At 43.3% G+C, this 27829-nt stretch overlaps 1 protein-coding gene across 1 annotated transcript; it reads left to right on the forward strand.

Annotated features, from left to right (window-relative positions):
- The first annotated feature begins 336 nt into the window (after window positions 1-336).
- On the forward strand, window positions 337-27671 carry PPM1D (protein phosphatase, Mg2+/Mn2+ dependent 1D). Its single transcript, XM_061470522.1, has 6 exons — window positions 337-946; window positions 6777-7005; window positions 9735-9859; window positions 20208-20398; window positions 21107-21349; window positions 26226-27671. Exons 1-6 carry the CDS (start codon window positions 499-501, stop codon window positions 26775-26777), a joined length of 1788 nt encoding a protein of 595 aa, XP_061326506.1. The 5' UTR covers window positions 337-498; the 3' UTR covers window positions 26778-27671.
- The last annotated feature ends 158 nt before the right edge of the window (window positions 27672-27829 follow it).

The raw sequence follows: 27829 nt of genomic DNA on the forward strand, positions 1-27829 counted from the left end.
AATCACAGCTGGTTATCCTCATTGGCCAAGCAGGACAGCAGGGTGTTGCGGCCAGGAGCAGGGAAGGATGGGGTGGAGGAACGTGCTGGGGTTTCTGGAGCAGCGCGGGGAGTCCCACTCGGTAGCTGACACCTTACTGAGAGCTAGTGACCTGTGAACGTAGCCTAAAGCAGAGCGGTAGGGCTGCCCCGCCCCGCCCCGCCGGCTGGCGCTACCTGCGTGCCCTCCGGCCGCCGACAGGGGTCGCCGTGGTGCCCGCGGACGCGCCCGGCCGCCCCTTCCGCCGCGGCGGGGGCCTGGCGAGGCGGGGGCGCGGCAGGGGGCGCTGCGGCGCGGCAGGCTGCGCGCCCGCCGATCCCGCGGGGGCTGTCGGAGGCGGCGCGGGGCCGCGGACATGCCCGAGCGGCGCCGCCGGCAGCAACAATAGTGCGCGGCGGGCGGGGAGCCATCGCGGGCGGGGAGCGGCGGGCGCCGCCGCGCCGAGCCTCTCCCCCCCCCATGGAGGGGTATTCGCTGGGGGTGAGCGTGTACTCCGACCAGGGCGGCAGGAAATACATGGAGGACGTGACCCAGATCGTGGTGGAGCCCGAGCCGCCGGCCGAAGCGGAGCGCGGTCCCCCGCACAAAGGCGGAGCGGCGCCCGGAGGCCCGCGCGCCACCGAGCCCCTCGCCGAGAGCGGCCGGCGTAGGGGAGGGAGCCCGCGGGCGCCGGAGGAGGCAGCGCTGCCGCCCGGCCCCGGCTTCGGCCGGTGCCCACGCCGATCCGTGGCCTTCTTCGCCGTGTGCGACGGGCACGGCGGCCGGGAGGCGGCCCAGTTCGCCCGGGAGAACCTGTGGGGCTTCATCAAGAAGCAGAAGGGCTTCTGCTCGGCGGAGCCGGCCGAGGTGTGCGCGGCCCTGCGCAAGGGCTTCATCGCTTGCCACCGGGCCATGTGGAAAAAGCTGCGTAAGTTACGAACGGTTGGCGCCCTCCAGCACCCCGCTCCGCCGGGCCTTTTGCCCACCCGCCTCAGGCCCCGTAACGCCGCCGGCTCACGGCCATTTCCCCCGGCCGTGCTTCCCCTTCAGGTCTCGCTTCCGAGACCCGAGGGCACGGCGGACCCCCTTGTCCGCCTCCCGTTCCCCGTTTGCCGGTATCCCTTGAGCGCGGGACATCCCGCTTTTAGCCGCCTTTTCCTCCCCCCGTCCGCCCCCTCCGCACTATTCTGAGCTGAGTGTTTCAAAGCCTCCCTCTTATCTCCGTTTAGGAGCGGGGCACCCGCGCTGTTGGCGGCATCGTCTCCGTCTGCAGGGAGCGGGGAGGGGAGAGCGGGATGTGATCCGAGGTGTTGAGTCAAGTAATTCGGTATAACAAGAAAAACTGGAGAGCATACTGTGGGAGGACACGTTGTAGGATCAATGTGCTGTGTAGTGTGATGTGGTTATAGAGCTGCAGTGTGTTCTCGGGGTGTTGCAAGCCGGATCGCTAAATTCGGTTTACTGGGAGGTCTTCATCTCGTTACCTTGATGGAGCTCGCCCTTAGATTTCCCTTGCCCAAAGTATCATGAAAAAAGGTAATTTTAGCAAACTGAAATGGGCTGAGACAGTGTTTTTTATCTTGTACCTTCATTCCAACTGTTTTCTGTAGAGTTCTGTTGGAAGGGTTCAAAATCTGGCTGTTGCAGAAAGGGTAATCGTTTGCTCATTCTATATTGTTTGAGCATTAGGAGGTATGTAGTGTACCTGCCAAAATAGGAAACGGTCAGTATCCTAAAGATTTATAGACTGTTTACTTAACTGTAGTAGGATAGAAGTTGCGGTCCTAAATAGGTAAGGGTAAAGGAGAAGAGAGTGACAAGACAGTTGTTCTTGTAGCCTTCCTCCTCCCTGAGATAGAGTGAGATTGCAGAGTTGAGTTTTTGAAAGGAATTACTTTTTTCCTCGGTAAGGGAAAGATTATGGTTTAGAGTATGGTGGTTGTTCGTATATACTGTGCAAAGTATGTGTTGTGTATGCATTTATGTCTTCGGAGGTCCCAGAAAGAGAAAATACAAGAACAGTGAACAAATGGCATTTGAAAACAGGCAGGCAGGAGCGGGACACAGTACCACTGGGTCAGAAACATAGTGCTGCTGACAGTGGGCTTGGAAGGTGAACATAAAAAGCAAGAATTGCACTTAGCTCACGGTGGGGTTTCAGCGAAGTGATGGGGCGGGGACACACATTACAGTGTCAAACCAGTTTCATTTTCTTCCTTTTTCTTGAATAGCCACACAGAGAAGTTGTGCGAATGTCTGGTTCTTGAAAAGATACGGGAGACGGCTGAGGGTGCCCTGATACTGGGCAGATAGGAAAGGGCGTAACGTTTAGAAGCACCAGAACTTGACCACAGCCTTGAGTGGTGTGTCATCCCTCGGGGCTGCAGGATTGCATGGGGAGGAGAAAGATGTGTGAATAGGGGAAGATGGTATGGGGGGGGGAAGGAAGGAGTTTCATTTTCTGGGTGCAGTTCCTTGCTCTGTTATTTGTCACTGTAACTATATGTGAATACAAGATGCAGAGAGTTGGAGTGGAATGACAGAATACAGGAAGTACTATTTTAGTAATGAGTGTTTAGCAAACAGTACCTGGGTCGTGGAACCAATTTAAATTGTTGTGGGAAACAGCACAGCTCTGGCTGTGAGCACTTGATGATGGGTTTAGGTAGGCTGTATGGTAAACTTCTACGTAGCATGCTTGGGCTTACTGGTTTCTGCTGCATGTGCCTGACAGCTAGAGTTTTAGTGGACAAAAGCATCACTATATCTAGTTTATAACTTCTCATGCAAGTTTTACTTAAGGTAAATAGTGCTCCATATCATCAGCTGTAAGGCACATCTTTTACCATAATTTGGCAACTCTATGAACTTGAAAGGGAGACTGGGGATTTTGGTGTCTGGAAACAGGGGTGGGAAAACGGTTTGGATTTTTGGTGTAAAGGATGAAGTTTTTATTGCTTCCAGTTGATGGCTGCTGGAAAAGCTCATACTCTGCTGCTTTGTCAGTTCTTGGAACCTGTGGGTCAACCCAGTGGCCATCTCTTGTGAAAAGAAACATTCTTGTGTAGAAAAGAAACACTGATCATGAGAGTACCAGAAAAATACCCCTTTGTCATTGCTGATAATTTTTGCCCTTAATTATATAGTAATAAATTTCTCTGTATGTGAAAGGGCTTCCGGAGTAAAAGTTCATGTTTGAAGCCTGTTCCTACAATTGGCAGTGGTAGGAAAGGTGTTTACGAGAAGTGTTCTCAGGAGGTCCCAGATTTTGAAGTGACTCTTCCGATGATTGTGCAGGTTTATATTTCTTTGGTACTCAATTATTTGTATAGCTTGATACTATTAAAAACATTTATTTCAGCGTGACTACTTATAGTTTAGAGCTGTGTGATTCTGCTTTGGTTATAACTCTTCCCATTAAATTTAATCAAAGCAATAGAAGTTCAATAGTATTTTCATCTCTCATGAAATAGCAAGGGTGGGTTGTAAATTTTCACTGCAAAATAATGTCAGGATTATTCGTAGACATACTGAAGTTTCTGTAATGTATTGTAATCTGTAAAGGGCCTGAACCACTTCAGGCAATGCAGATTTCCAGGATAATGTAAAGTTTTTAGGGTCTGTTGCTGTATTAAAAGTTCATATAGCATTTATTTTTTTGAAAGTTTAACAAGAATTTTAGAACAAGCTAACGTAACTAAGGTATTGTAGTTAACCTGTATAAAACCAGGGAGATCAGAATGAAATGTATTCCCTAGCAGGTTTTGATTCCCGGAATAATTTTGAATCATTCTCAAAAAGGAACTGGGAACTTCCGCATGCCTGTTTTGAAGCAGTCTGTATGTTTCAGATCACACACCAACCATCATAAGGGAATTTGCTTTTTAGACTGCCAGAGTATTTCTTTTTCCATTACAGATGTGGTATCCAGGTGTAGGATCCATATTCTGGTGTAACAGATACTGTTTGGGATGGGTTGTTTTAAACCAGTTACTACCCCTCTCTCCAGCCCCTCCACCAGAAGAAGGGTGAATAAAGTAAGAAGTAATTGCAAGTTGTGTATAAACAATTTACGGTCCTGGAAGCTGCGCGGATTTGCCTCTTGAAACTGTTTACTGTTGTAAAGGACAAATTGGATTATAAATCTGATAGCTTTAGATATCTTGAACACTTAATGTGCCTTTTCTCTTTTTCCTTTAATCCTCTTTCCTTGGAAGAGTGGGGAGTACATCTGCAGAACTGGAAGGTGTGGTATTTTGTGGGCAGGTATTGTGACAATCTGTAACAGGCAGTGCTGCTGGTACCCAGCTAGACACAGATGGGATTTACCTCCTGCTCTCGTTTCGCATCAGCTGGGTCAGCGTGTGCTGCACTGTTTCATAACGATGGGATTTTTGGATGGAAAGCTTCCCAGCTGCAGTGGAGTTGTGCCCACTTGTCTTATAAAAGATCTTGTAAAAGAAATATGGGGCCTTGATGGTAGTTTCCTGTGCATGTTTGTTCTTAGGGGTTCCATTTAGTTTGCACTAAATGTTTTTAAATGCAATCAAGTCAAATTTTATGAAGCAAATCCCTTTGTACTTCTGTCCTAGGCAGCAGGTGACAATTTCATTTTCGTCAGCTACAAAGGCAGCTCAGTTTACCAATTCCAAGTTACAAAGCTGAGTGAAGGGCAGTGTTTTTCAAGTGGAGGGGACAAATTGTGTTAGAATATGTCCCATTGCTGGTTGTATGATTGATAAAAACATGCTGTGTGGAGGAGTCTGGTAGGAGACTTCAGTTTTAATGCTTGTGCTCAGAGGAAAGCTTAGCAGTTCTGACACTTTTGTTAATTTCTGACGAGATGAAATCTCTAAAGAAAGGAATATGCTGTGCTATATATAATACTTCTCTCTAAACAGGAGCAAGGCATAAACTAAAATCCCTTGGTGATAGGCATATCTAATTTCTGTTCTGTTGGAGCCTAAAACCTGAGGCTGCTGTATCATTCTTTTTCTCGTAAGTGGGTGATTTCACTCTGCTCTTCACTCCCATAAAGACTGATTTGACTCTCTAATATATTTTACTGCTATTGAGGGGTTGTTGTACTGACAGAAACTCATTAGTTGCAGCTTGTTTTCTGTTAAGTGCATGGTTGAAGTCCTCATTACCACTTGGCTTCCTCCCTCATTTGCTTTCCATTTGAAATGTGTTAGATTTAATATCCACAGCTAAAATTGCCAGACAAAGTACTTCAATAAGCTGATTGAATGTTTGTGTTCTTGAAATAAAGCTTCTCCTAGGGAGAAAGTGTAGTTTAGTATTTAGAACACAAAGCTAGAACTCTGTTAGATCTTAAATGTTTGAATTACACTGTGTTTCTTGGTAGCTAACACTGAGGAAATGAGCTTTCATCATCATACTGCACAATTCTGCTTCTCCTTCATCATGTCTTCCATGCCTTCTCGTCTTGAGCTTCTGCACATCATTCAGTGGCCCTAGAACCTAAGTTCCTAATCTTTTGCTTCTCTTTGAAACTTCTGAAGTTTAAAATACCTGTTTCTACAGAGGAAAAGGCCTTAAATTATTTCCTTCCTTCCTTCCCCCCCCCCCCCCCCCCGTGTTTGTTGTGCTATAGGAAAATAAGTAATACAGTGCTTTAGCAGTCTAGCTTGGGTATTTCCTGCAAACAGAATGTGTATCATAGTGGAATTTTTATGTTGTGCTGTGTGAGCGTGACTTGTGAAGTGCAGAAGATAGAATGTGACAAGGAGATGAGTCTCCCTTCTGAGTTTGAAGACAGGAGTGGGTGCAGTGAGGAAGAAACATGAGGTTGCTGTTGACAGTTGAAATCAGCCCATAACTGGGAACTTGAGTTCTGTTTTCTGAGGGTGCTGAAGTAGGGAGGAGGACTGGTATGGCTAATCTGGCTTAATTAGGATGTCGTCTCAGTCATTTGGTGGGGTTTTGGAAGAAGATGAACTTGGGTGTGTAGACACAAAAATAGACAAGAAAAGGCATGAAAGAGAAATTTGGATTGGACATAAATGGGGAGAGAGTGTTACGTGTTTTGAGGGCAAAACAGTGGGGAAAGATTTCTGTAACCATGTGTAGTTCACACTAGTACAGGTATTTTGCTGTTCTGAAATTAAGGGATAATTTTTGCAGATTCGAAGTTGGGTTTTGAGTAGTGTACTTAAATCATCTGCTTCGTTCAGTCCTCCAGAAGGAAATGTGGCTAAGGCTGTTGAGAAGTTACTCAACTTAAAATGTTCTTCAGCATATCAAAGTAAAATAGCATTTTCTTTCCTTCTGAGGGCTTCAGGAATGTCCAGAAAACCTTCCTGCCACTAAAACGTCCAGAAAAATGACCTAATCTGTAACATTGGTACCTCTTCATCCAGGGAAGTGAACAGCAGAGCTTAACAAAACACTTGATTGATCCCCTTCAGCACTCCAGGAGCACATCTTGCCCCATACTCTTCTAGTAGTGCTTAGAACATGAAACCAGAAGAGACAGCTTTTTGACTCCTCTCTTGGTGCTTTGACACTGGCTTTATCTGTGTTAATTGAAGCTCTAGGTAGGGGAGTGATGTTATGAAAGTGGGGGGGATCTGAGGGCACTGGTTTGCCTGGCGGTACTATAGTTAAACACACCCTGTGTTGTAATGTTACACAAGGCTCTGTGGCACACCCTCCTCTTGAGCCTCAAAACGTTACCAGTTCCACAGAATTGAAACCGAAGGTATTCTTACTTGTTTGTTTTAATCTCATTGCAGCAGAGTGGCCAAAGACCATGACAGGCCTCCCTAGCACGTCGGGAACCACTGCCAGCGTGGTAATTATCCGCGGGTCAAAGATGTATGTTGCTCATGTTGGTGACTCAGGAGTGGTGCTGGGAGTCCAGGATGACCCCAAAGATGACTTTGTGAGAGCTGTGGAGGTGACGCAGGACCACAAGCCAGAACTTCCCAAAGAAAGGGAGAGAATTGAAGGCCTTGGGGGCAGGTAAGTGTCTCTGTGCTTTTTACTTCAGTTTTGGTCTCTGGTGCTATTTCTGTCTTTGCACTAGGCTTAAGCGTGCTTGTTTTGGGGGGGGGGAAGCAAGCAAGCTGGTGAATCTCGTGGTCTATTTATATTCCTTCCCTGTCTGTGCTCTGTGTTTTTTTTTCCTAGCTTGTTGAGGGATAGGTTAGTGTGATCTGTTGTTGCGCTGTTGTGCTTTTTGCCGGTGATTTATGGTGTAAGCAAACTCTTCATTTCCTGGTGGATCAGGCAGCTGAGGTGCTGTTCTAAATGAGATGCTGTTCTAAACTACAGTTCTAAATGTTCACTGAAAACTTTGGAAGTGGAGATATTGCTATTTGACCTATTTTTCATTAAATTCTGAGGAACCTGGGGGGAGAGGATTGCCTTGCCATAAAGATAATGAGATGAGCTCTGGCGTATCTGGTTTGTCAAAGGGTGGAAATGCAGCAGTTTTGACACAAAATACTCTGTAATGTCTCCTGCATTCTGCATTGTTCCTGAGGTGACAATGGCAGCTGTTGAGTAGGCTCTCCAAAGCTTCTGTTTAAAGAATATAAAATAATCTTAGATTTGAAACAAGATACTGTATTTGCCATGTTTAAATATATGCTGAAAATGTTAGAATACCATGTTTTAACGCATATTAGTAATTTCTTCACTGTCAGGAGCTGGCAGATGTTGGAACATCTCTGAGTTGTGGTTGATGTGTGCTCTTGTGACTGAGGAGGAAGGCTGGCAGGTTTGTCAGATGGCACTAATGTTTTGAGACAAACCTCAGGGCTCGCATTTGGCGTAGCTTCACAGGAGCTCTGTGTTCTTTTGCTCCGCAGTACGGCACCAGATGGATGGGCATGGTTTCCTTCTCTTGCTGTTCAGAGACAGATCACTGAAGGTTTTCCTGTTGACATCATCCATACGAGAACCCTGTCAGCTCATTAACCTTCAGACATTTGTATCTCTAGCAGGTGGAAGTTGATCAGTTAGCTCTGTTGTAGCTTTTCAGGAAGGGTAATGTGCAGTTTTGCTAGGTTAGTACTTGCAAGTATATGGGTTCCCAAGTTCTGTATCTCAGAGACTGAAAGTCTCTGAAGCTTCAAAGAAGCACTCCCTGGAACTTTGCATCAACAGGAATTGTTAAATCTTATTTTATTCTTTTTTAAATCTTTATTTTTACTGGTCCTTCTTCTGTGTTTCCAAGGCTGGCTGCTGCAGGCTATTGTGAAGCAAATGGTAGGAGTGAGGTGGAACATTGCAGCTCTGCTTATTAATGTCCTCTCTTCCATGAAAGCAAATTGGGAAAAGTTAATGGGAGAGCATAATTGAATCTTGCATTAAAAATGCTATTTTCCTAGTGACAGTGTATGAGCGTGGGATGAGGTGTTTCTGATGGTGGCTGAGGTTAGCTTTGTGAGGTTATTCTTGTACAAGTGGATGAGATGGCTTTCTAGGATGTGATGTTTGTGACTTTGCTGCACTGTGCATGCGAAGGATGGAGCTAAACATGCCCTTGTTGTTAAGGCCTTTGAAGTCTCAGGAAGTGAATCTCGAATAGCTTCAGTATGAGGAAACTTGAGGCTGTTCCAGAGCTTTTCAGTTTCTAATTACCAATGGCTGTTCCTTGGATAAAAGCTAGCTTTTAAGTATCTAGTTCTTAACTTTTTGGGACCAGGCTTTGCTAGTTCCTTGTTCCGTTGCCTTTTCTTCCTCAATCATAGAATCATAGAAAGTTAGGGTTGGAAAGGACCTTAAGATCATCCAGTTCCAGCCCCCCCCCCCCCCCGCCATGGGCAAGGGCACCTCACACTAAACCATGTCACCCAAGGCTCTGTCCAGCCTGGCCTTGAACACCGCCAGGGATGGAACATTCACAGCTTCCCTGGGCAACCCATTCCAGTGCCTCACCACCCTAACAGTAAAGAATTTCTTCCTTATATCCAATCTAAACTTCCCCTGTTTAAGTTTTAACCCGTTACCCCTTGTCCTGTCACTACAGTTCCTAAAGAAGAGTCCCCCCCCAGCATCCTTACAGGCCCATACTGTCCTGTAGCTTCTCCTTCTAATGTCATTTGTAAGAACTAAAACCAGTGCTGGGTGCCTTAGGGCAGGTGTTAACATTCAAATGCAGAGCTGTTTCTTCCTATCTCCTGGTTTCAGCAGATAGCAGCTATGAACAATTCTTCTTTTATATCTGCCTCACGTTGATGCACCTTTAAGGAAATCCCTACAGAAGGCTGTGCTCTGCTCTCTTTTGTTTTTTTTCAACTGCACTGTGCTGCTCCTCACTGCCAAACTTTGGCAGATGGAGAAAACTGAAGGAAGAACTACATGATTATTTCCACCCAAGTGAGTTGACGTTGATGCTCCTCATCTGAGGAAAGCAAATTCAGATCTGTTGTTTCTCTGACAGATTGAAAAGATACTCTTACTTCTGGTTGTTGCAGCCAGCCAGAATTTCTTCCAGGTTTTCATTCCCTTGCTTTTTCTTCTGCCCTTCATGTTCCACTTTTCCATTTGGCTTAATACGGAATGAAACTATCTAAGTGATACCGTGTGTTTTGAAATATTTAATTGTGCTGTGGACTTCCCTGAGGGTGCTGTCATTACTGACTCCATATTTGCATATTAAACCGGTTTTGTGTCATTGAAACCAACTTCCATGCTTTCATTTCCATTCCTTTTTAACCCCTCCTTCTTTCTGATGGATTTAGTGTGATCAACAAGTCTGGTGTGAATCGTGTTGTTTGGAAGAGGCCTCGCCTGACTCACAATGGCCCTGTGCGCCGCAGCACCGTCATCGACCAGATTCCCTTCCTGGCAGTTGCCAGAGCGCTCGGTAAGTTGAGCCTGTGTCTGGGAAGTGAGACACTGCTGCATACAGAACTGGATTATACCCTGTTTGCCAAACCATCCAGTTTAGAAGGGGCTTGCTTGCCTTGATTACAAGGCCTTCTGAAAGTGTGGCCCTTTCAAAAGTGTTTTTAATAGAATATGGATTTCATTTTTCAAATAAAGCTGTAGAAGGTGTCATTGGTGAGTGAAGGACTTGCCCTACAACGTGCTGTCAGACTCACAAGGATGGTACTTCATCCCTGGGCAAACAAAAATGTACAAAGCAGAATGTGTCTTCAAGTTGGAGATCACATTTGTGTTTTACTGAAGTAATAAGACTGTATTTTTTGACTAGATGGTGGTAAGAGTAAGTTTTGCTGTGTAGCATATGAAATACTTTGGTCTTCTTTTTGTGGTGGATCTGTTTTCTTTCAAGGCTTAGCATAGAATGAACAAAGCGATGAAAGTCAAGTCTGTGTTACATCTATAACTTGCCGGTGCAAGAGTATAAGTAATGAGAAGCTATCTTTGAGGAACACTTTATTCAAAGGTCAAAAAGGCATGTTACAGTACCTAGGAAACTTGCTAGAAAGTGGTTTTGGGAAATACTTCATAATTAAATCTCTGGCTGGTTCTTGCCCATGAGCGCTAGTGTTTTCTGGTCAGATTTTTCCTTCAGTTTCCTTGCAGAATTCCAGTCTTGTGCAGTTCATCTTGTTTCCCTTTCCCCGGTGAAGAATTTTCTATCCAGACATACCCAATGTAGGTTTGATTTTTTTTTTTTTTTTTTTTTTTTCATCATGTTTTTTACCTGTGAAAACTCTCCTGTGACTTAATTTCTTCTTGGCAAGCTTGACAGTTATGCGATAGTGTTGTCAGCGTTCCGGGGTCAGTTGGCAGCATGTCATGGGGACAGTCTGTTCTGGGACCACGATCATCTTGATAATTGCATAGCATTACTGTGTCTCATTTCAAAGGCAGTGATATCCGTTTCACATGGCTTTATCCAGTGTTATGAAGAACGTTGCAGTGGTAACTAATGTTGTAAAATATGGCTATGTATGAAGGAAAGAGTCAAAGGCTAAAGAGGCTGAATAGAGATCTATCAATAACAAAAAAGTTTGAATTTGATGGAAATTTTTCTCTGTATCTTTAAAGTCTTAATTCTGTCATATTTTAGGCAAGATGCTTGTTTTATGGTTAGTAAAACTGACTTGAATAAATCCTTTGGAGTCAATAGGATCTTCATCTGCTGAGCTATGTACCCCTCTTTTCTCCTTTTCTGCATAAGGGTGTGTGTTCCTCATAGAGTACAAAACGTCTGTGCTTAATTATGATGAATCTTTACTCCTATGATTGCGAGTTTGTTGTTTGTCTAAACAGCTCAGTGACTTTTGATCTGACTCCTCTCGGCAAGTTGAACAAAAGGATTTGGCTGGGGTTTGTGTGCAGATGGGAATTCAAGGAATGATGCATCTGTTAGCCCCCTATTGCATTCTTTGCCCTATTGCATGTGGATGAAGAGGATTACTGGAGAGTTTCAGGTCCAAGAAACGAGAACACTTATCTTTTAACAATTCAGAAAGCAGATTTGAAAGCTTGAAAGAGTGCTTTGGCATCTTCAAATCACAGAGAAATGGGTTTACGATGTGACAGTGTTGTGGTGTTTGCTTGCTCAAGGAGCCTCCTTGGCCTTTTTGCATCCCCTTCTGAGGAGGTATGACAAACCTCCTGGAAAAGGGAACACAGCTGCTTCGCTCCCTAGGACCCAGATGGTGCACAGACGCTCACAGTTTGGAAACAGGATTTAACTTCTTTCTGAGGCCAGCATGCCCCTTACGCTGCTTACAAAAGACCTACCACGACTAAAGCCATTTGCATTCATGCTGCTGAGGCCTGCTCGACCCCTTGGCTGGCTCCCAGGCTGCTACCCGGGTTGGCACAGAGCAGTCACACTGGAGCCTGGCCAAGCGGGGTAATGTCAGTGGTGACACATACTGGTTCCCAATACTCCAGTCAATCCCACAGAGATCTAGCACAGTGATTCTTTTTGCTAAGTCCAAAATGGGTTGTTATTCTTGCAGAAATCCCAGACAGATCCCAGACTGGACAATAATTACACAGTAATTTTTAGCAGGAAAAAGAGTCTCTTTGCACTGTGGAGAGGAGCCTGGAGTTGTGAATTTACTGCCTTTAGAGTGGGAAGATTGATTAAAAAGGCTAAAATTTAGAACACAGATGTTTTGTTGTTTTTTTTTTCTTTTAAGTTTGACTTTCTCTAACAAAACTGTACAATATTTTTGACTCAGTCTAATCCTTCATCCAGTCCTGAAGTCTGTCACTCCTCGTAAGGAGTACATCAAATGCTTTGGAAATAACAGGACTAAAACACTGTGGAAAAGCTTTGCATTGGTTAAATAGTTGGTCAGCAGACAGAATACTGGTGCAACAGAAGTCCTGCTCAGATTACTTCTGTTGCCATTCCTTTTACTGTTCTGATTGTATGCAGTGTCTTTCTGCCCTAAAATAAGCATGTGTGGTATGCACTTTTTATTACCACTGCTTCTCATGACAGTATTGGCTGCACTTAAGTCACATTTAATTTAAGTAACATTTAATTTACCTCTAGCTCTATAACAAGTCAGGATATTTAGGCTTCATGCTGTCTCTGTAAAGTATCTGTGTGCTGCTTGTAGTGTATACAGATTTTTAAGTCTTCTAATGAAATAGTTTATAGTGTAGCGGAGTATTCTGCATTTTCAGGGTAGCTACTTCTGCTGACCTCTGTTGGGCAATGGAAATGCAAAATTACAATTTGCCTTGTAATAGATACTTAGGAACCCTGTGCAGTCTCAGAATTGTTCAGCTCGGGACTTGCTACCTGTTCTGATCAGAAGAGCATTTTTGTTTCCTTAGAGTATAATCACTTGAGTAAGCTTCCTGGCACTCGCAATTTCATGGTAACTGTCCATTTATCTGCCTATGCCTAAACCAAGTGTGAGGTGACTCAAATTACTTGAATCCCCTTGTGTAAGGCAAAGCTCTGAGTGTGCAGATTGCCAGATACTGTAGAGCAGATGCTCAGGGGCAACAAGCCGTCATGTAAGTTGCTGTGTGTTTTGGAGAGTCCATGTGTATCATTGCATCATCTATTAGTTATCGTCTTCCTGTGGAGACAGCATCTCCCTCTTGCAGTCAGGAGGGCATTGTAGATCCCCGTGAGTGTGCTTACACATACGTGTCTTGGGGGAAGAATGCTGAGAGGTGAAATAACCTGCTCTATGTGTAACATAATGGCCAGATACGTGCTAGGAGGAAGATTACATTTCAGGTACGCCATCTGTCCAAATACATTAACTTGGACCTACTTCTGGGATGATAAGCAGAAAGCTGTAAGTGTACAAGATTGCGTGTTTTCTTCCCATGTGTTGAACCCATTATAGAAATATGGAGTGAAAAATTTAGATCTCTGGAACCCAGTTTTGAAGTAAAATCTGGCCATGTGTGTAACTTTAAAAGGTTGTATACCAAGCAGGGAAAGCACAGAAAAGCTACGGTCCAAGCTCTGAGTATCTTGTGATAACAACTTGAAACAAGAACAGAATGGAAAAGCAAGTAGGCAAATGGTGTGATTGATCACTGAGCTCTGTGGATTGTCTGTAAGTGCAACTTAAACACACTGTGGCTTCCTTAATTTGCTGTTTAAGTTGACATCCTCAGCTGTCTCCCAGACCAGTCAAGTTGACTGGTAATGCCTGGTGGGATGGCAGCAATGGCTCTTGGTTGGTTTTTAAATCATATGGAATCTCTTGATGGTAAATCAGGTCTAAATCCGGTAAATCTTTTATGGATCTTTTTTCCCTCCTCCTCCCCTTTTCTTGGGAACTAATACAGAGCCAAGCTCTGCAGCTGTCGAAAGGGTTATGTAGTAAGGGATTGCCTAACAGTATTGTAGCTGTTTGTGTGTGTGTGAGGGGTTTAAATTAATGAATGATGAAACCTGAACCAAGAACCTGTTACTTAAATACTTCATGTAGCAACATGAAGGATTTTTTTCCTTTCTTTATGTAGAAATGTAATAGATTCACCCCCATATTTTAGATGGAGTGGCCTCTACCACACGGGCTTGACTTTTTATAAGAACATGAGTTTCCTACTGACCCCTGTACCGGACCAGTAAATACTCGGTGCATGGCTCCTGCAGGCATGGGGGCTCTGTCAGTGACAGGGAAGCTGTTTCCCAGAGCAGCTTACTGGATGCCAGAATAGTTTGTGAAGCTTTTGAACATGCATACTGTGAGACCCCAGAGAAGAGGGTATGGCTGACCTCAGATGATCTAAGTAGATCCTGTATAAGCATTTTGGATTTCCTTACATGATTCAGTTTCTGTAAGTTAACCAAATGAAATGGGCAGAGTCGCTGCGCAGTGTCTGCTGCTTAGTTCTTCCTTCCTGCTCCTTAGGAAGGAATGAAGATCAATCAGATTGAATTGCATGAGCTAGGAAGTTGTGTTGAAGTACTGTACAGCATTTTCCAGGTTATATTGGTAATAGCTTTTTTTAATCTGTATAAACCCAGGCAAACTGCAGTGCAAAGTGAGGTGCATTTGGGATTCTAGTCTTGTCCTGGGATGTCTGGCTCTAGCTTGTATAATTTTTTTTATCCCCCAAGACAATATATGTATGTCTGCCTGTATAAAATGCAGAGCGTGTGCTTTAGTTTTCGGGTCTGTGCGTTACACTGGTCATGTGAAGCACATGTGGATCCATGTAGCTCAAATGAGAGAGCCTGGGGCTCTCCCCTCCTTGGCAGACTGGAGGTGTCTCTGTGTGCCTCTTCCTCTGTCTTCTCTAGCAGTGTAGAATAGCAATAATAAAGCTTTTCTCCTAAAGGTAGAACTTTATCTAGGTTTAGTCAGTTCATTCTTCCAGTTTATCCCATGTCTTTAGCTAAGCAAATGCTGTCTAGGATTGTCTTTCAAAGCTTGAAATTCCACCTTAGTGTTCATTTGAAGGATTTCATGCAAGGCCAGAAATTGCAGAGCTTTCTGCGTGCCAATTTAGTTCTTCCCCTCTACTTTTGCATACTAGTTCTTGCAGGCTTTTCTCACGCTGTGGTGTAGCCCGAGGCAGACACCTTTCTTTCTCTCTTGCCTGTGATTTTTGCCAACATGCAAGCAGAGATGAGCAGTCATGGTGCAGACTGCCTTATAATCGGCTTTTAATTCACCATTCATTTTAAATGCATTGATTTGTTTAATTTTCTGCTGAAGTGCTGCTCTCTTGCCTGGGCTTTCCTTTTCTGTGTAACATTGAGGGTGGCATTCATTCAGCTGATTTGACTGAAATGGTATGTAAAAGAAGCTCCTGAAGGAGTAGTGAAAGTGCTTCTGTGCAACTTTTCTGCTTCAGTTCTGTCACCATCCCTCTGGTCTTTAATCATTCCTGGGTTGTATAAATGACATTGCCTTGCAGTCGTCCTTAGACTGCTGTGAAGATGCCCTCTCGTGGCTATAGGACTGGGTTGTCAGTCAGCTGGCTTCTGGTGAAAACATTTTCCACCACAGCTCAGCCTGCATGGTTTTAAGTGGTTACTGTCTCTATCTTTGCTGAGATTTGTCTCACTTCCTAGCAGCACTGCCTCATTGGCAGTGAAGAAAGGAAGTTCTGCAAGGCTTCTCTTTGTACTAACAGACCTTTTAGATAAAACTTTGATTTAAAAAGATCTGGCATTAATCAAACTGAGTTTTTGTTTAGGACTGACTTATAAAAGTGAACTTTTCTTTCCTCTATTAAAACCAAAAGATATTTTTGTATTTAAAACAGCATGCTCCAGAAACACAAATTAAAGATTTGATTTATATATGACTTCTGGACACGCTTTTGCCATAAGCAGGCTTTGGGCTTAATCCAGTCCAGTTTACTTACACAGTGGATGTTTTTGTTTGTAACATCAGTTACTTTCCTGGAAGCAGCTGAGTTACAAGTAGGGTTTGGGTTTTTTTCTCCTTTTATTTTAAAAGGTAATAGTAAGGAGGTAAGATAGACAACACATTTGGATATAATTCTTACAGGTAGCTAAATCGGTTTCCTGCTCCTTTAGTGTAATGATTTCAAGCATCTGTTTTTCATTTTATAAGCTGCAGTGTCATTTTTGTCTAGATCCCTGTACACTGTTTCGGTTCGAGTCATGACTACGAAACCAGTGTGGTTTTTCTTCAAGAAAGGGAAGGAGGTATATTAATGTCTTTTTTTTTTTTTTTTTTTTGTTTGTTTGGAAAACGAATACCCAAGCTTCACACTAAAAGAAAAGTTCCTGGTCTGTAAGTTTTTAGAGAAGAAGGTTGTTAAATGTTTGGGTTTTCATCTGGAACAAAAATAGTATGGTTCTCCAAGTGAAGTCTGAGAACCTGGCATTCCCGTCTGTAATAGTAGCCTCTGGCATATCACATCATCTTGCTATCTTGGCTTCCCAGTCTGCTCAGGGGTCACTGGTCCGTCTGCTTCCTTTGGGACAGAATTAAAGATTTCCAAGCCCTTTGAAATGCTCAGGGAAAGGTATACTCTGCTTTCTGGCTTACTTGCATCTCCCTTTTTCCTTCCCAGAATCATGCCAGAAGGTTCCAGGTAGAGTGACTCTTCCTCAGTTTGTCATCTCTTTCTCAGCCACTGTGGTGCTGCGCTTTCCAGTTGGCCAGGGGAAGATAGATGGGTGACAGGAGTGTTCTATCTGTGTAGCAGTCCTAAAAAGCATTGACTTAATTTGTGGTGCTCTGCCCTTTAGGAGAGAAAAAACCTACTAAAATATAGTACCTCACCCCAGTGACAAGGGTTGGCGTTTGCTGGTTAGTTGAAGAGTCTATGAGAATTACTCTTAAAGTACTCTTCATACAGTCCTGTGCCAGCACGGTTCACCTGCCTGCTGGGTCTGTAGGTCTGTGGGAGCAGACTCACAGCAGCTTCACACTGAAGACATTTTACCCTGTTCTTTAGGGCAAGTTTTGGTTGTTGCCTTCTAGGCTGAGAAAGGAAGAATGTGGATTTTTCTGTGTGCCTCTGGCTTCACATAAAGTTTGAGGAATTCTTCCTGGGTGAAAGAACAAAAGCGTTTATCTTTTTTATTTATTTATTTCAGTTTGTGACATTCAGAGCTCCATTTGGCTTTCAGCAACTCCAGCCAAGTCTGGAATTGGTCTCACTGTGCTTTAGTGCCACTCCATCATACAACTTTAACTAAGTTTTTGTCTATTCTAAGAGATTTTTGAGCTTGAATAGGTGATGAGTACATTTGAATTTAAAACACGTGGAGATACAGTTCTTGCTGTACATTTGCAGCAGCCTTGGAATGCTGCTTTGAGAGAGGTGATGCTATGGGGGATTATTTGGAAGAATGCATTTTGCCAAAATAATGCATGTTTAATAAATTTAGTCTTGAAGCTCAGTCCTTGGACTAGTCTAGCTCCTCTTCACTATTTGCTTTCAGGAAAACTTACTTTCCTCTTGTGGTGTCTGATTTCCTCTCTTTCTGATCTCTCCTGCCCCCAGTTAAAAATGATGGTAGTGCTGTAGGGATGTTGCTGCATTGCAGATTTCATGGAATCACAGACTGGCTTGTTTTGGAAGGGACCTTAGAGCTCGTCCAGTTCCAGCCCCCTGCCACGGCTAGAGCAGGTTGCTCCAAGCCCCATCCAGTCTGGCCTTGAACATGGATTTGCACATGGATTCTGCCAAGTACATGGACTGTTACTAACAAGTGGAGCAGCAGCTTTTCTAATGCAAGTCACACCGTGCCATCTCTTAATACCAGTGTCAAGCCCACACCTCATTGTGTAGTTCCCCCATGGCCTTCAGAAAGCAGCTCACTGTGGAGTGGAGGGACTGAGGTTGGAAGGCTTTCAACTGCAACCAGGACAGCTGGGCTCTTGGTCTGGGGTTTGGCCTGTAATTTGGGAGGCATGGCTTCATCCTGGGTGTTCCCAGAATCTCTTGTGTGCCCTTCAGCATGTATATAATCCTCAGAATCCTCTTATAACCAGTGAGATATTCCCAATGATGCCCATGAGGAGCCTTCTTCCTCTTGGAGGAAGATTCACTGAAATCAGTGCACGGATTACTCAGCTGTCTTCTCAGGAAGAGCAGCAGATGGGCAGTGACATGTATGAAGATGAACCAAAATTAAATAGCATCAGGTTATTTTTATCGCACAGCACAGCTAATAACATCTGTCACTTCTCCTAAATGAATATGAACAAACTAGCAAATCAAAGCATAAAACCATGATGCATGTTGGCAATTCATGCTGCTGCTGATTCCAAGGTCTGGTTGCTGTAAGATCCCAAGCTCTTGTCTGTTTTACCTGCTGTGTCCCCAACAGGGATGATGTGAAGAACTCTCAGCGCATGAAGACTTTTTATGGCAATTTCTATACAATAATTGTGCTGGAGCTCAGCTCTTCTGGTACACTATTTATTTTGATCTCCTTGCCAGCTGCTGGCTTTGTTGTGAGCCTGGGGAGCAGAGTGCTCCTTTAGCCAAGCAGGCTGGGCTTTTAATTAGCACTTATTAGAAGCATGTGTTTCTGTCTGCTGCTGCTGCACTGAAGGTGAATTGAGGCTTTAATAAGGATGGACCCTCCATGCGTGCTGCGGTGAAGTGGAGTAATTGAGTTGAAGTATTCCCTTTCCCCATTCTGGAAGAGTCTTTTCAACTGGTTGATAGCTTAAGGCAAACCTAATGGAAGGAAGTAGGAAGACAAAAAGCTTATTTATTATTATCTTTGAAAGGGTGGTGATGGACGTGGAAGAAGGCTGCAGCATGCTTTCTGAAACCAGCAGAAAGGAAAGGAAAAGTACCCTGACAAAACCTTACTCTTAAACTGAAGTTCTTAAGCTTCTGTGTGCTTTTCAACTCGGACATTTTAATTAATGTCTACTTCTAAAGCCATGTGTTCTGCACAGAAAAAACATAGCCAGTGCTTGCTAATAGTAATGTTGCTTTTTGTTGCTTTTTAATACAGGAAGCGAAGGTGTTAGTGCAAATTAACACTGTTCCTGTTTGAAAGGCCCAACCTTAGAATGAGTTTTGTTGTTTGTTTTTTTCCAGGTATCCTTGATAAATGAAATTAAAATAAATTGATATGGGAATGCTTTCTTCTGATGGAGTGTTTTTTATCAAAGGAGGGTTTGGAAGAAGCACTTGAACCAGTAGATTTTGGATTTGAATGTGTTACTCAGATTCAGTTCAGGCCATCCTTACTGGTGAGGTGACCCCAAACTCATTTGCACAGCAGGAAGGCTGTAAAAATAGAAAGGTCCACTCATGAGGCCTTGCAAAGGAGAGGCTTTAGCTCTCATTTTCTGCTTTCCTGCTGGAACCCAGGCACCACTTGTGTTCTGTGGCTTCTTTCCAACTCCCAAAATTTGGCACATGGTGTTCAGCTGGACAGACACTCTAACACAGCACTGCGTGGCTTTGGAAGGGATGCTGATGCTGTGGAAGGAGGAAGAAAGGGCAATTAATAGGGGAAAGGCTTCAGTCTCTTCTCCTTTGCCCTCTTCCTTTGTTCCCTCTCTGTGGCACCTGTGGGTACAAATACATACACAGCAAGACATAACCATGTAGTCCTGTGTTGTTTGGATGGCTATGGAGGATATTGGGGTTAAAAGTAAAAGGCATGAAAAGGTGGGGTTTGGGGGTTTGTTCTCTCCTATAAGCAGGACTTATTAGGGTGTGCAGGGCAGCACACCATCGCGATGCAGGCTGATCTCTAATGTTGTATATGATGTTGGGGAGAAAATAGGTATTAAGTGATCCTCCCCCTCAGACCCTGGCCCTGTTCTGTTAACTGTACCATTCCCAGTGCAAGAGGTGGGAGTTTCCTGTCCACTATTTAAAGTGTCCCAGTAACTGGAAAGGCAGATTTTTGAAGATTTGGTGTGGGTTCAACAGAGTAAGGATTTAGGGTTGTTGTGTTTAAGAGGAACTTTAGTTGTTCAAACAGGTTTTAGCTTGGATATTGAGGTTTCACTGTTTCCTAGGTATTGATCTCTTGTGTTTTCCCTTTTTCTGAAGGCATTAGTTTTAAGAGGGCAGAAGACCTCCTATAAACATGGGTTGGGTTGAGTTGTTATTTGATTCTTTTTAAATTTTCTTTTTTTTTTAATTTAAATTGCTGTGTATTAATAAATACAATCAGAAAGTGACAGCAGCAGAACAGGAACTGTGCTGAAATTACTGTGTTGGTAGCTTGAGACTGGTGGTAATTGCTTGCGTGAGAACATTTTTCCATATTTTCCAAGATTCATACTCCCATGTGTAGCACAACAGCTCAAACCCACTTTCTTCTTTGCTAGGTGATCTTTGGAGCTACGACTTCTACAGTGGTGAGTTTGTTGTGTCTCCTGAGCCTGACACTAGTGTGCACACCATTGATCCCCAGAAGCACAAATACATCATCCTTGGCAGTGATGGGCTGTGGAACATGATCCCACCTCAGGATGCTATCTCCATGTGCCAGGATCACGAGGAGAAAAAATACTTGATGGTGAGAGCAGTGGCTATAAGTTGTCGTGGAAATTTAATACTTATTTCCTCTAAAAACTGCTTGGTCTCCCACGTATGGAAAGTACCTACCATAGCTTTGCCACACCATATTCGTTGGCTGATACTGTGGTGGCATATACTGTCAGATATCATGGATGTCAGCATTGTTTAAATTACTTGGTTGTCATCTTAGGGGTGGTATCTGAGTAATAAAGCTGATAACATGTCCCTTCTCAAAGGAAGTTAAATAAATGTCTGAAAATGAAATTTATGTCACATTACAATGCAGACAGTTGTTTATTGGCTTTTATGTGACTTGTACGAAGTCGGAGTTAAGTTTGGTTTATTTTGCAAACCAGTCAAGGATTTATATAGTGGAGCGTCTGGGCATCAGACTGTGAATACTCTGTAAACCTCTTGAGAGACTTCAGGAAAGACTGTAGGATGTGTTACAACCAGGCTATTTATGCAAGTCATTGCATCAGTTCTGTGGTTTAAAGCACTCATGTGTACGTGGATTCTACAGTAAACTGATTCTAAAGTGAAGATACATTTCAGTTAATATTTCCTCTTGTGTTTCTGAATCAAGCTTCAGCACGTGATAAGTAGGAATATATAACTGAGGCTGTGGCATGTAAACTGTCCATCTTCCATTTATAATGTCAAGTGGGTCTGATTGCTTTCTCTGTCCCTTTCTGTGAACATGAAGGGAGAGCACCGACAGTCCTGTGCCAAAATGCTGGTGAACAGAGCACTGGGCCGGTGGAGGCAGCGTATGCTGCGAGCAGATAACACCAGCGCCATCGTCATCTGCATCTCGCCACTGCAGGGGAGCAAAAGCAACTTGGAAAATGAAGAAGAATTGTATCTTAACTTGGCAGAGAGTCCCTGCTACAGCAGCCCTGATGTGAACAGCATGACGCCCTCCCGCTGCTGCACCCCACCCATCAAGGTAACAGCTTTATTTAGATGTTTTCAGTGTTCCACTTTTGAGCATGGAGCTCACTAAATAGAGAGCAGTCTCCTCTTTCTCCCCTTAGGAGTAATTTCTTCCTACACAGCTTACTTTGATGTGTAGGATTGGGGCAATGGTGTAGGCAGACCACTGCCAGTGATGGAAGTAGTACTGCTGGGAGCTACGGGCCTGTCAACTTAAACCACTATTTGATGTCAGTTTTAGTTTGGGGCTGTATTTTGTTTGGTGGGATTTTTTTGGTTTTCTTCTGGTTTGGGTTTGTTTTTCTTTTTGTTTTTGTGTTCCCCCCCTTCCCCCGTGGGTTGTTGTTTTTTTTTCTCTTTTCCCCTTTTTACCTTTTTCTAAACTTGTATTTTTATTTAACTGCAAAGGCCTGGGCAGTACCTATGTCCGGATAACACATTTCATTTGCAGGGCAGTCATTTGAGAGCAGTCACCTGGCTGTAGCCTCAGTACTTCCCTGTACAAAGCCCTGGAGAAAGGAATGGACTTCTAATAATGTTTCTTGAAAGACTTTGGGACACCAGAGGCAGAGTATTATAGTCTTAACTTCTCAGAATTGCTGGGTTTAGGGATACAATGTTTTTATGACTGGATATCTGTTAGTAGCTGTTGATCTGTATTTCCTCCTTAATGTAGAAGAAATTCTTACTGTAACTTCATGCATATAATTCACACAACTTTAAATGCTCTGTTTCTTTAAAGTAAGTTTTCCAGGATCCCCCCAAAATCAAGTAGGCTGTTGAGAGAGGAATGGGACTGTAGGGCTCAGAGATTTAAGAGAGAAATACACCAAACACATCCCCTTAGAGAATAAGGTCAGGCTGCAGTTTCTTTTCCTGCCTTGCCATGCTCAGCTGATGGGTTGCAGGCTGCTTGTGGACAGGTTCTTAATCTCAGTGTAGTTTGTTCAGTTTTGTTGTGGCGTGTTCTTTTGGCATTTGTTTTTTGAAGGTAACCCGTGGGTTAATGTATTCAAGAACACTTGTAAAGAATGCTTTCTTTCTGGATTGAGACATCATGTTATCATCTTCTGGTTGATCTAATGGTCTTTGTTAGAGGAGAAGTTGTTATAATACAAGGTCTTTCTTCAGGTTATAAGCTTTAACCCTTAACATAAGGCAGAGTTGTTCAGAAAAAAATGCTGGTTTTGGTGTTTTCCTCCCACTTCTAAGAACTGGAGTGTAGTTGGGAGTGGATGTTTGTTCAGTAATTACCAGCTGCTCCTGATTTAAGTAACTGTCCTTTGATGTTGTGCAGTATCTTTGGATAACTGTCCTTTGGGTAAAGTAAAAAGCAAGCAAAAATTGGAAAGGGAATTCTTAACAATCTCTTGCTAGAAACAAGCTGCTAATAAAATGGCAAGCTGAAACTGTCCCCTTCCGTTCAGTGTAGCAAAATATGTGGAATTTCAATTCTAAATACTTCTGTACTTTTAAATTGTGCCATAAGCTTTGTGTGTGATCTATTATCAGTATTGAATAAGCGTTGAGCTACATTGGCTTCAACAAACCAAGGAAGCAGAATTTCTGCATTAGGACTTGGTGAAAATATTGGGCTTTTCTTTAGGATTTCCCCTTCCCTTCAAAGTAGATTCAGTGAATTGTGTTGTGTGACTCTTGATAAATTGCAGCAGGCAGTCGCAAAGAGTTAAAGAGATCCAAACTTACAGGTTTGGTGTTTGGAGTTAGGGCCTTATTTTATTTTTATTGCTTAATGTGCAAAGCCCAAAAGCAATTTATGACTGGCTACAGGTCTTTGTTGATAATATATATATAAAATCTATTCTAAAGCAAAAGTTTTCTCCTCTTGGATTAAAATAGAACTGGTGTCGCCAATTTAAAAACACAGATCCCATTTTCTTATTACTTTTTTATTACAAATACTCATGTCATAAAGGTTTGTGCTTTAACAACAGGCATCCAGCTGTCCTCACAGAGTACCTGTGACTGCAGAGGAAAGCAGAGAAGGAAGCTGGAAATAAAAGAGACAGAAAAAGACCACTGCACTGTCAGAACAGTTTTGAAATACTTGAGATAAAACCCCATGTCTCCAGGCAGATGCTGATGAATGAAATGTCTTACAGTGGTGTCTCGTTTTTTGCAGAACAAGAACTTTGTGTAGTTACTTGTTAAGTATATTTGGTAACTACACCATCCTGAGCAACAGTATATTTTTCATAGTACAGAGATGTTCATCAGCCACAAGGGAAGGAAAGACCTATTTCCATAAATTCTGGTTATGTGATGGCTGTAGGCTTTTCCTTTACACAGCAGTTGGACTTTGTGTGAGCCTTCTGGGTGACAGTGGTGCAGGAGTGCTGTTGGCTCAGCATTTTCTTTAAAATGAACATTGACATGACACAGCATTTGAAGCATTTGGGACCCTCCCTTAAAATGGTTGAATATGTGGTTTCTTATGCCTTGCCTCAGAACGTAAACCAGTAGCCTTCTTGCAAGGTGGCAGTTTCCCTACGGAGTACAGCCACACAGGTCCTTCAGGAGATGCGTTTTGGAATTCTTTTCTGATGGTGATAACTTGAGGGATTCAGGAAATGCCCTTATTTCATGATCCTGTTTGATCCTAGTGTCAGCCTTGCAGGAGGGAAAAACCCCAGTTTGCTGATTGCACAAAAGTAAGTAGGGCAGTGCATAAAACCCTTGATACATAAAGCTGCAGATAAAGATATGATCTAATTTAGGTCTGTAATTAATTCATCTTCTTACAAAATTACCACTGAGTTTTCCTGAGCAAGGATCATGGTAGTTTCTGTAAGTACATGAGAGGTGGTTCCCCAGATCAGCCTCAGCTCCTGGAGGATCATAGCCCAGAGGGGACAGGTCAGCCAAACCAAGAGGTGGCAACAGGTGGTTCCCTTGGGAGAGCTGAAGGAGGCACGGATGGGCTTGCTGTGTAACAGCTGCTGCATTCCCAAACAAGAGATTTGGAAATAGATGGAGACCAAGTCAGAGTTTCTCAATTAAACTGAAATATTTCTTGTTTGCATATCCTTCTGGCAGCAATTCCTAATACCAGATTAATTCAGGTATTGCTGAGGCCAGTGATCCAATTTGAGTAATGAGGATGTTGAGGAATGAAATTGATGATTCACATTTTATTTTCCTTGTTCTGTTACATCATGCTTTAGCAGTTCATCCGCTGGCTTCATATGGCTTCCTAAAGCCTTATCCAGTCATGCCAAGCAGATGATGTTGCCAGTAAGCATCTTGCACAGTTGTGGCTGGAGTCACAATTTCAGAAATGAAAATGAGCAGATTGAGTACCATTGCCAGGGCTGCTCTGTGTGTCATCTCAGTCCCTTATGAGTCCTGAAGAACAGAGTTGGGTAACCTCTAACACACCATCCATCAAGGTCTTCCCTCCTGTGTTGCTATATGTAGTAGAAGAATATTATTGAAATGGTTTTATCTACACCAGGGCAACGACAGGGAAGTAGAGGGGAGTAGAAAACCAAATCTAGATGCTAGAAACAGTTGCGATTGTTTTCTCTTTTGGGGTGTGTGTTTTATTAAACCTCAGTACTAGCTTTTTCAAAAGGGCTAAGCAGTTGAGGACCTCTTCGTGAAGGTGAACTGAAGTTCTGGGTTTAGACTGTAAAGTGCCTGTTTATTTGTCTGAGATGTTCCACTGACTGACTCTGATCCAGCTGTGTATGCATGTGAGCTTCCAGCACACTGTTTTCTTCAGTTACTGTCATTTGCCTTACATTGATGGTATGCAGAGTAATGTGGCCTTGAAATTTATTTTTGAAGGGCTTGCTGAGTGACTGGGGATTTCTTCACAATTAAATCTATATTAAGGTCATAATTCATCTCTTAAGGGCACTGCATAAATACTAATTCCCAAAAGCTCCCTGTGGATAGTGCAAGCAAGTACTGTCCCCATTTTCCTGTTGGTAGAACTGAGAATGAGGCAGAAACACTTCTCAAAGGCTGCAGAAGAGATGAGTAGCTGAAAGTAGGATTAGGATTTAGGAAGTCCCTGGTTCTCAGGACATCAGATTAACCACGTCTCTTCAACAGATAGAATGACTGTGCTTTATAGAGAGTGGATAGATGTGCTGCGAGGAATGGAGTTGCTTTCTTTGTAAGTTGTAGAGCATAAAACCAGGCAGTAAAATGTGTTACTCTGCACGGCAGGCAGGAACTGCTTTTAGAATAGCTTTGTCCGATGCTCCACCTTTCTGTGTGCAGTCAGGGCACTGATGAGGAGTTTGTCAGTCTCCATCATAATCTGGATATGCAGTAACCAAAAAACCTAAATGTAACGAAGGTCAGAAGACTCTTTCTGCTGTTTGTGTTTGTTTGACTTCGTGGTGCTTGGCCATCTGACAGCGTGTAACATCTTCAGATGGCAGTACGGGTGCACTTATCACAGTGTCTGAGGGAGGGAAGTTATGTCCACATGTTGCAAAATGCTCCTGCTGAAAATCAGAGAGTGCAGGCACTGCTTTCTGCATGGCTAAGTCAACATCAGATGTGTGCATCCTCCTGAGCAGTTTATAGAATCAAAGAGACAGGTACATGGGCTGAGTAAGTCTGCATTCTGACTGCAGAGGTGGCACATCTGCTGTTGTGAGACGCTTGTAGGCTGGGGGGCTGAAATAAATGGTTTTATGAAGCTACTGTGCACAGAGTACCAAGTTCACATCTGTGTTCTGAATTTGGTTTTGCCTTTCCACGTGAAGAATAACTAACTCTGTTTTGGAGTAGGATTTGTACGTCTCTGATAAGGTTTAGACAAGTTCTGTCACACACTTGTCTCTGCTCTCAAAGGGTAACATGGGTGAAATAATTATATTTATGCCTAAATATGTTTTATTTCCTCTCAGCTTTTAGAAGATGATCCGTGGCCACGGCTGAATGCTTCTGAGCCCATCCCTCCCCTCACACATAGCAACATGATTTCAGAAAAGTATTTAGAGCTGCCAAACGAGATTGCCAAAAGCAATTTACCTCCATCAGGAGCGACGCTGAAGGATTCAGGCCCACAGGAGGAGAAGTGCAGCAAAGCGTTGGCTTTGAGGATACAGGAATCCTACAGCAACGGTTTGTCAGTCAGCCTCTCCCCTTCCAACTCTGCCAATTCAGGCACGGACCAAAAAGGATTCAAGGTGTCCCCTAATGGCCAGACAAAAGCCCAGGATGCCGAGCGGACACCCACGGCAAACTTTAAAAGGACACTGGAAGAATCCAACTCGGGCCCAGCGATGAAGAAGCCGAGGCGCGGCCTGAGCCGGAGCCTGAGCGTGCCGCCGGAGGGCATGTCCACCACGGCGCAGCGCAGAAACTCCAGGCTGGCCATGCGCCGCAGCCTGCGCGGCCAGAAGAAGCTCAGCACCTCGCTCTTCCACCCGCCCCGGAAAGCAGTGTGCGTGTGCTGAGGGGCTGCTCCGGGGGAAGTGGATTCTGGTCAGGTTAGAATGGGCAAGTCGGTGCAGAAGTTTGAAACTCTTCCTGTTTTATCGTTTTTTAAAGTAGAAACGTTTTTTGGTATCCAACAGCTTTATCCCAGCCTTGTACTTGCTTGTATTATAACTGTGAATTTTGTAGATGTGTAGGGTATAAGTTGCTGTAAAATGTGTGTAAATTTGTATTCCTTCATATAAATGTAGTCAGTTTTCTTCCTTGTATAATTGTTACAGCAGGGCTAAACCTTGTTTTAAAAGAATAATTAATAATCCTTTTTGTTAATTTACTAAAGTGATGAATTTGTATACGCTTCTGGTGAGGAGAATTTCACAACTTTTTAACTAAAGTAAATTATTAAACAGAATGGCAGATATGTATTTTCGTAGTACTTACACGTTCCACCTAAAGTGTGTCTTTTAGAGAATACACTAGGTCTATATTTTGGTTTTAAACTTTAGATTTCTCTACTCAGAAATGAAATGTATGTGGAAGCAGAGGTGTTGAGCCTGGCTTTACCCAGCTCAATGTCCAGTCATTTATGTTAATTAAAATACTATGCAGTATCTTATTTAGTTGTATTTTTTGTAACATTAATCGTCAAAAGTATTTAGCAAAAAAAAGTGTGTGTTTTAAAATGCCAACTCCTGAGAGCATCCTATAAAGCCATTCCCATCCACTGTTACAAATGATGGCATTTTTAGCCAGGCATAAACGCGTGCCCTATGGAGGCTTGATTTTTCTGCTATTCCAATACTGATGGTGCTGCTAATACCTTTCCACATAAGTTCTTAAATTATTTTATGAGTATTTTCATTGATCTGTGGACCATGTGTATGTTCACCTAAATAAAACACGTGAAAGTTTGATGGGGGTGCCTTTTGGTTTTAATTTCAAGCTGAAGTTGCCTGGAGCACATTCGTAGTTATTTTCTATTTATTAAAAATCCAGTACTCTCTCCCCTTCCACACTGTGGCTTATGAAACAAGACATCCCACGTAGTTTTATTACAGAGTTGATCATGGCA

Source organism: Pezoporus flaviventris, unplaced genomic scaffold (genome assembly GCF_033815535.1).
Source record: "Pezoporus flaviventris isolate CSIRO_AGI_PZ_B2104156 unplaced genomic scaffold, CSIRO_AGI_Pfla_v1 ptg000063l, whole genome shotgun sequence".
Classification (NCBI taxonomy): Eukaryota; Metazoa; Chordata; class Aves; order Psittaciformes; family Psittacidae; genus Pezoporus; species Pezoporus flaviventris.

What these genes read in the sequence shown, in the direction of transcription:
- PPM1D (XM_061470522.1), top strand. Translation starts at nt 499, where the DNA reads ATGGAGGGGTATTCGCTGGGGGTGAGCGTGTACTCCGACCAGGGCGGC. An exon ending in ATTGAAGGCCTTGGGGGCAG is followed by an intron (nt 7,006 to 9,734) that starts GTAAGTGTCTCT and finishes TGATGGATTTAG; the next exon opens with TGTGATCAACAAGTCTGGTG. An exon ending in GCTGCACCCCACCCATCAAG is followed by an intron (nt 21,350 to 26,225) that starts GTAACAGCTTTA and finishes ATTTCCTCTCAG; the next exon opens with CTTTTAGAAGATGATCCGTG.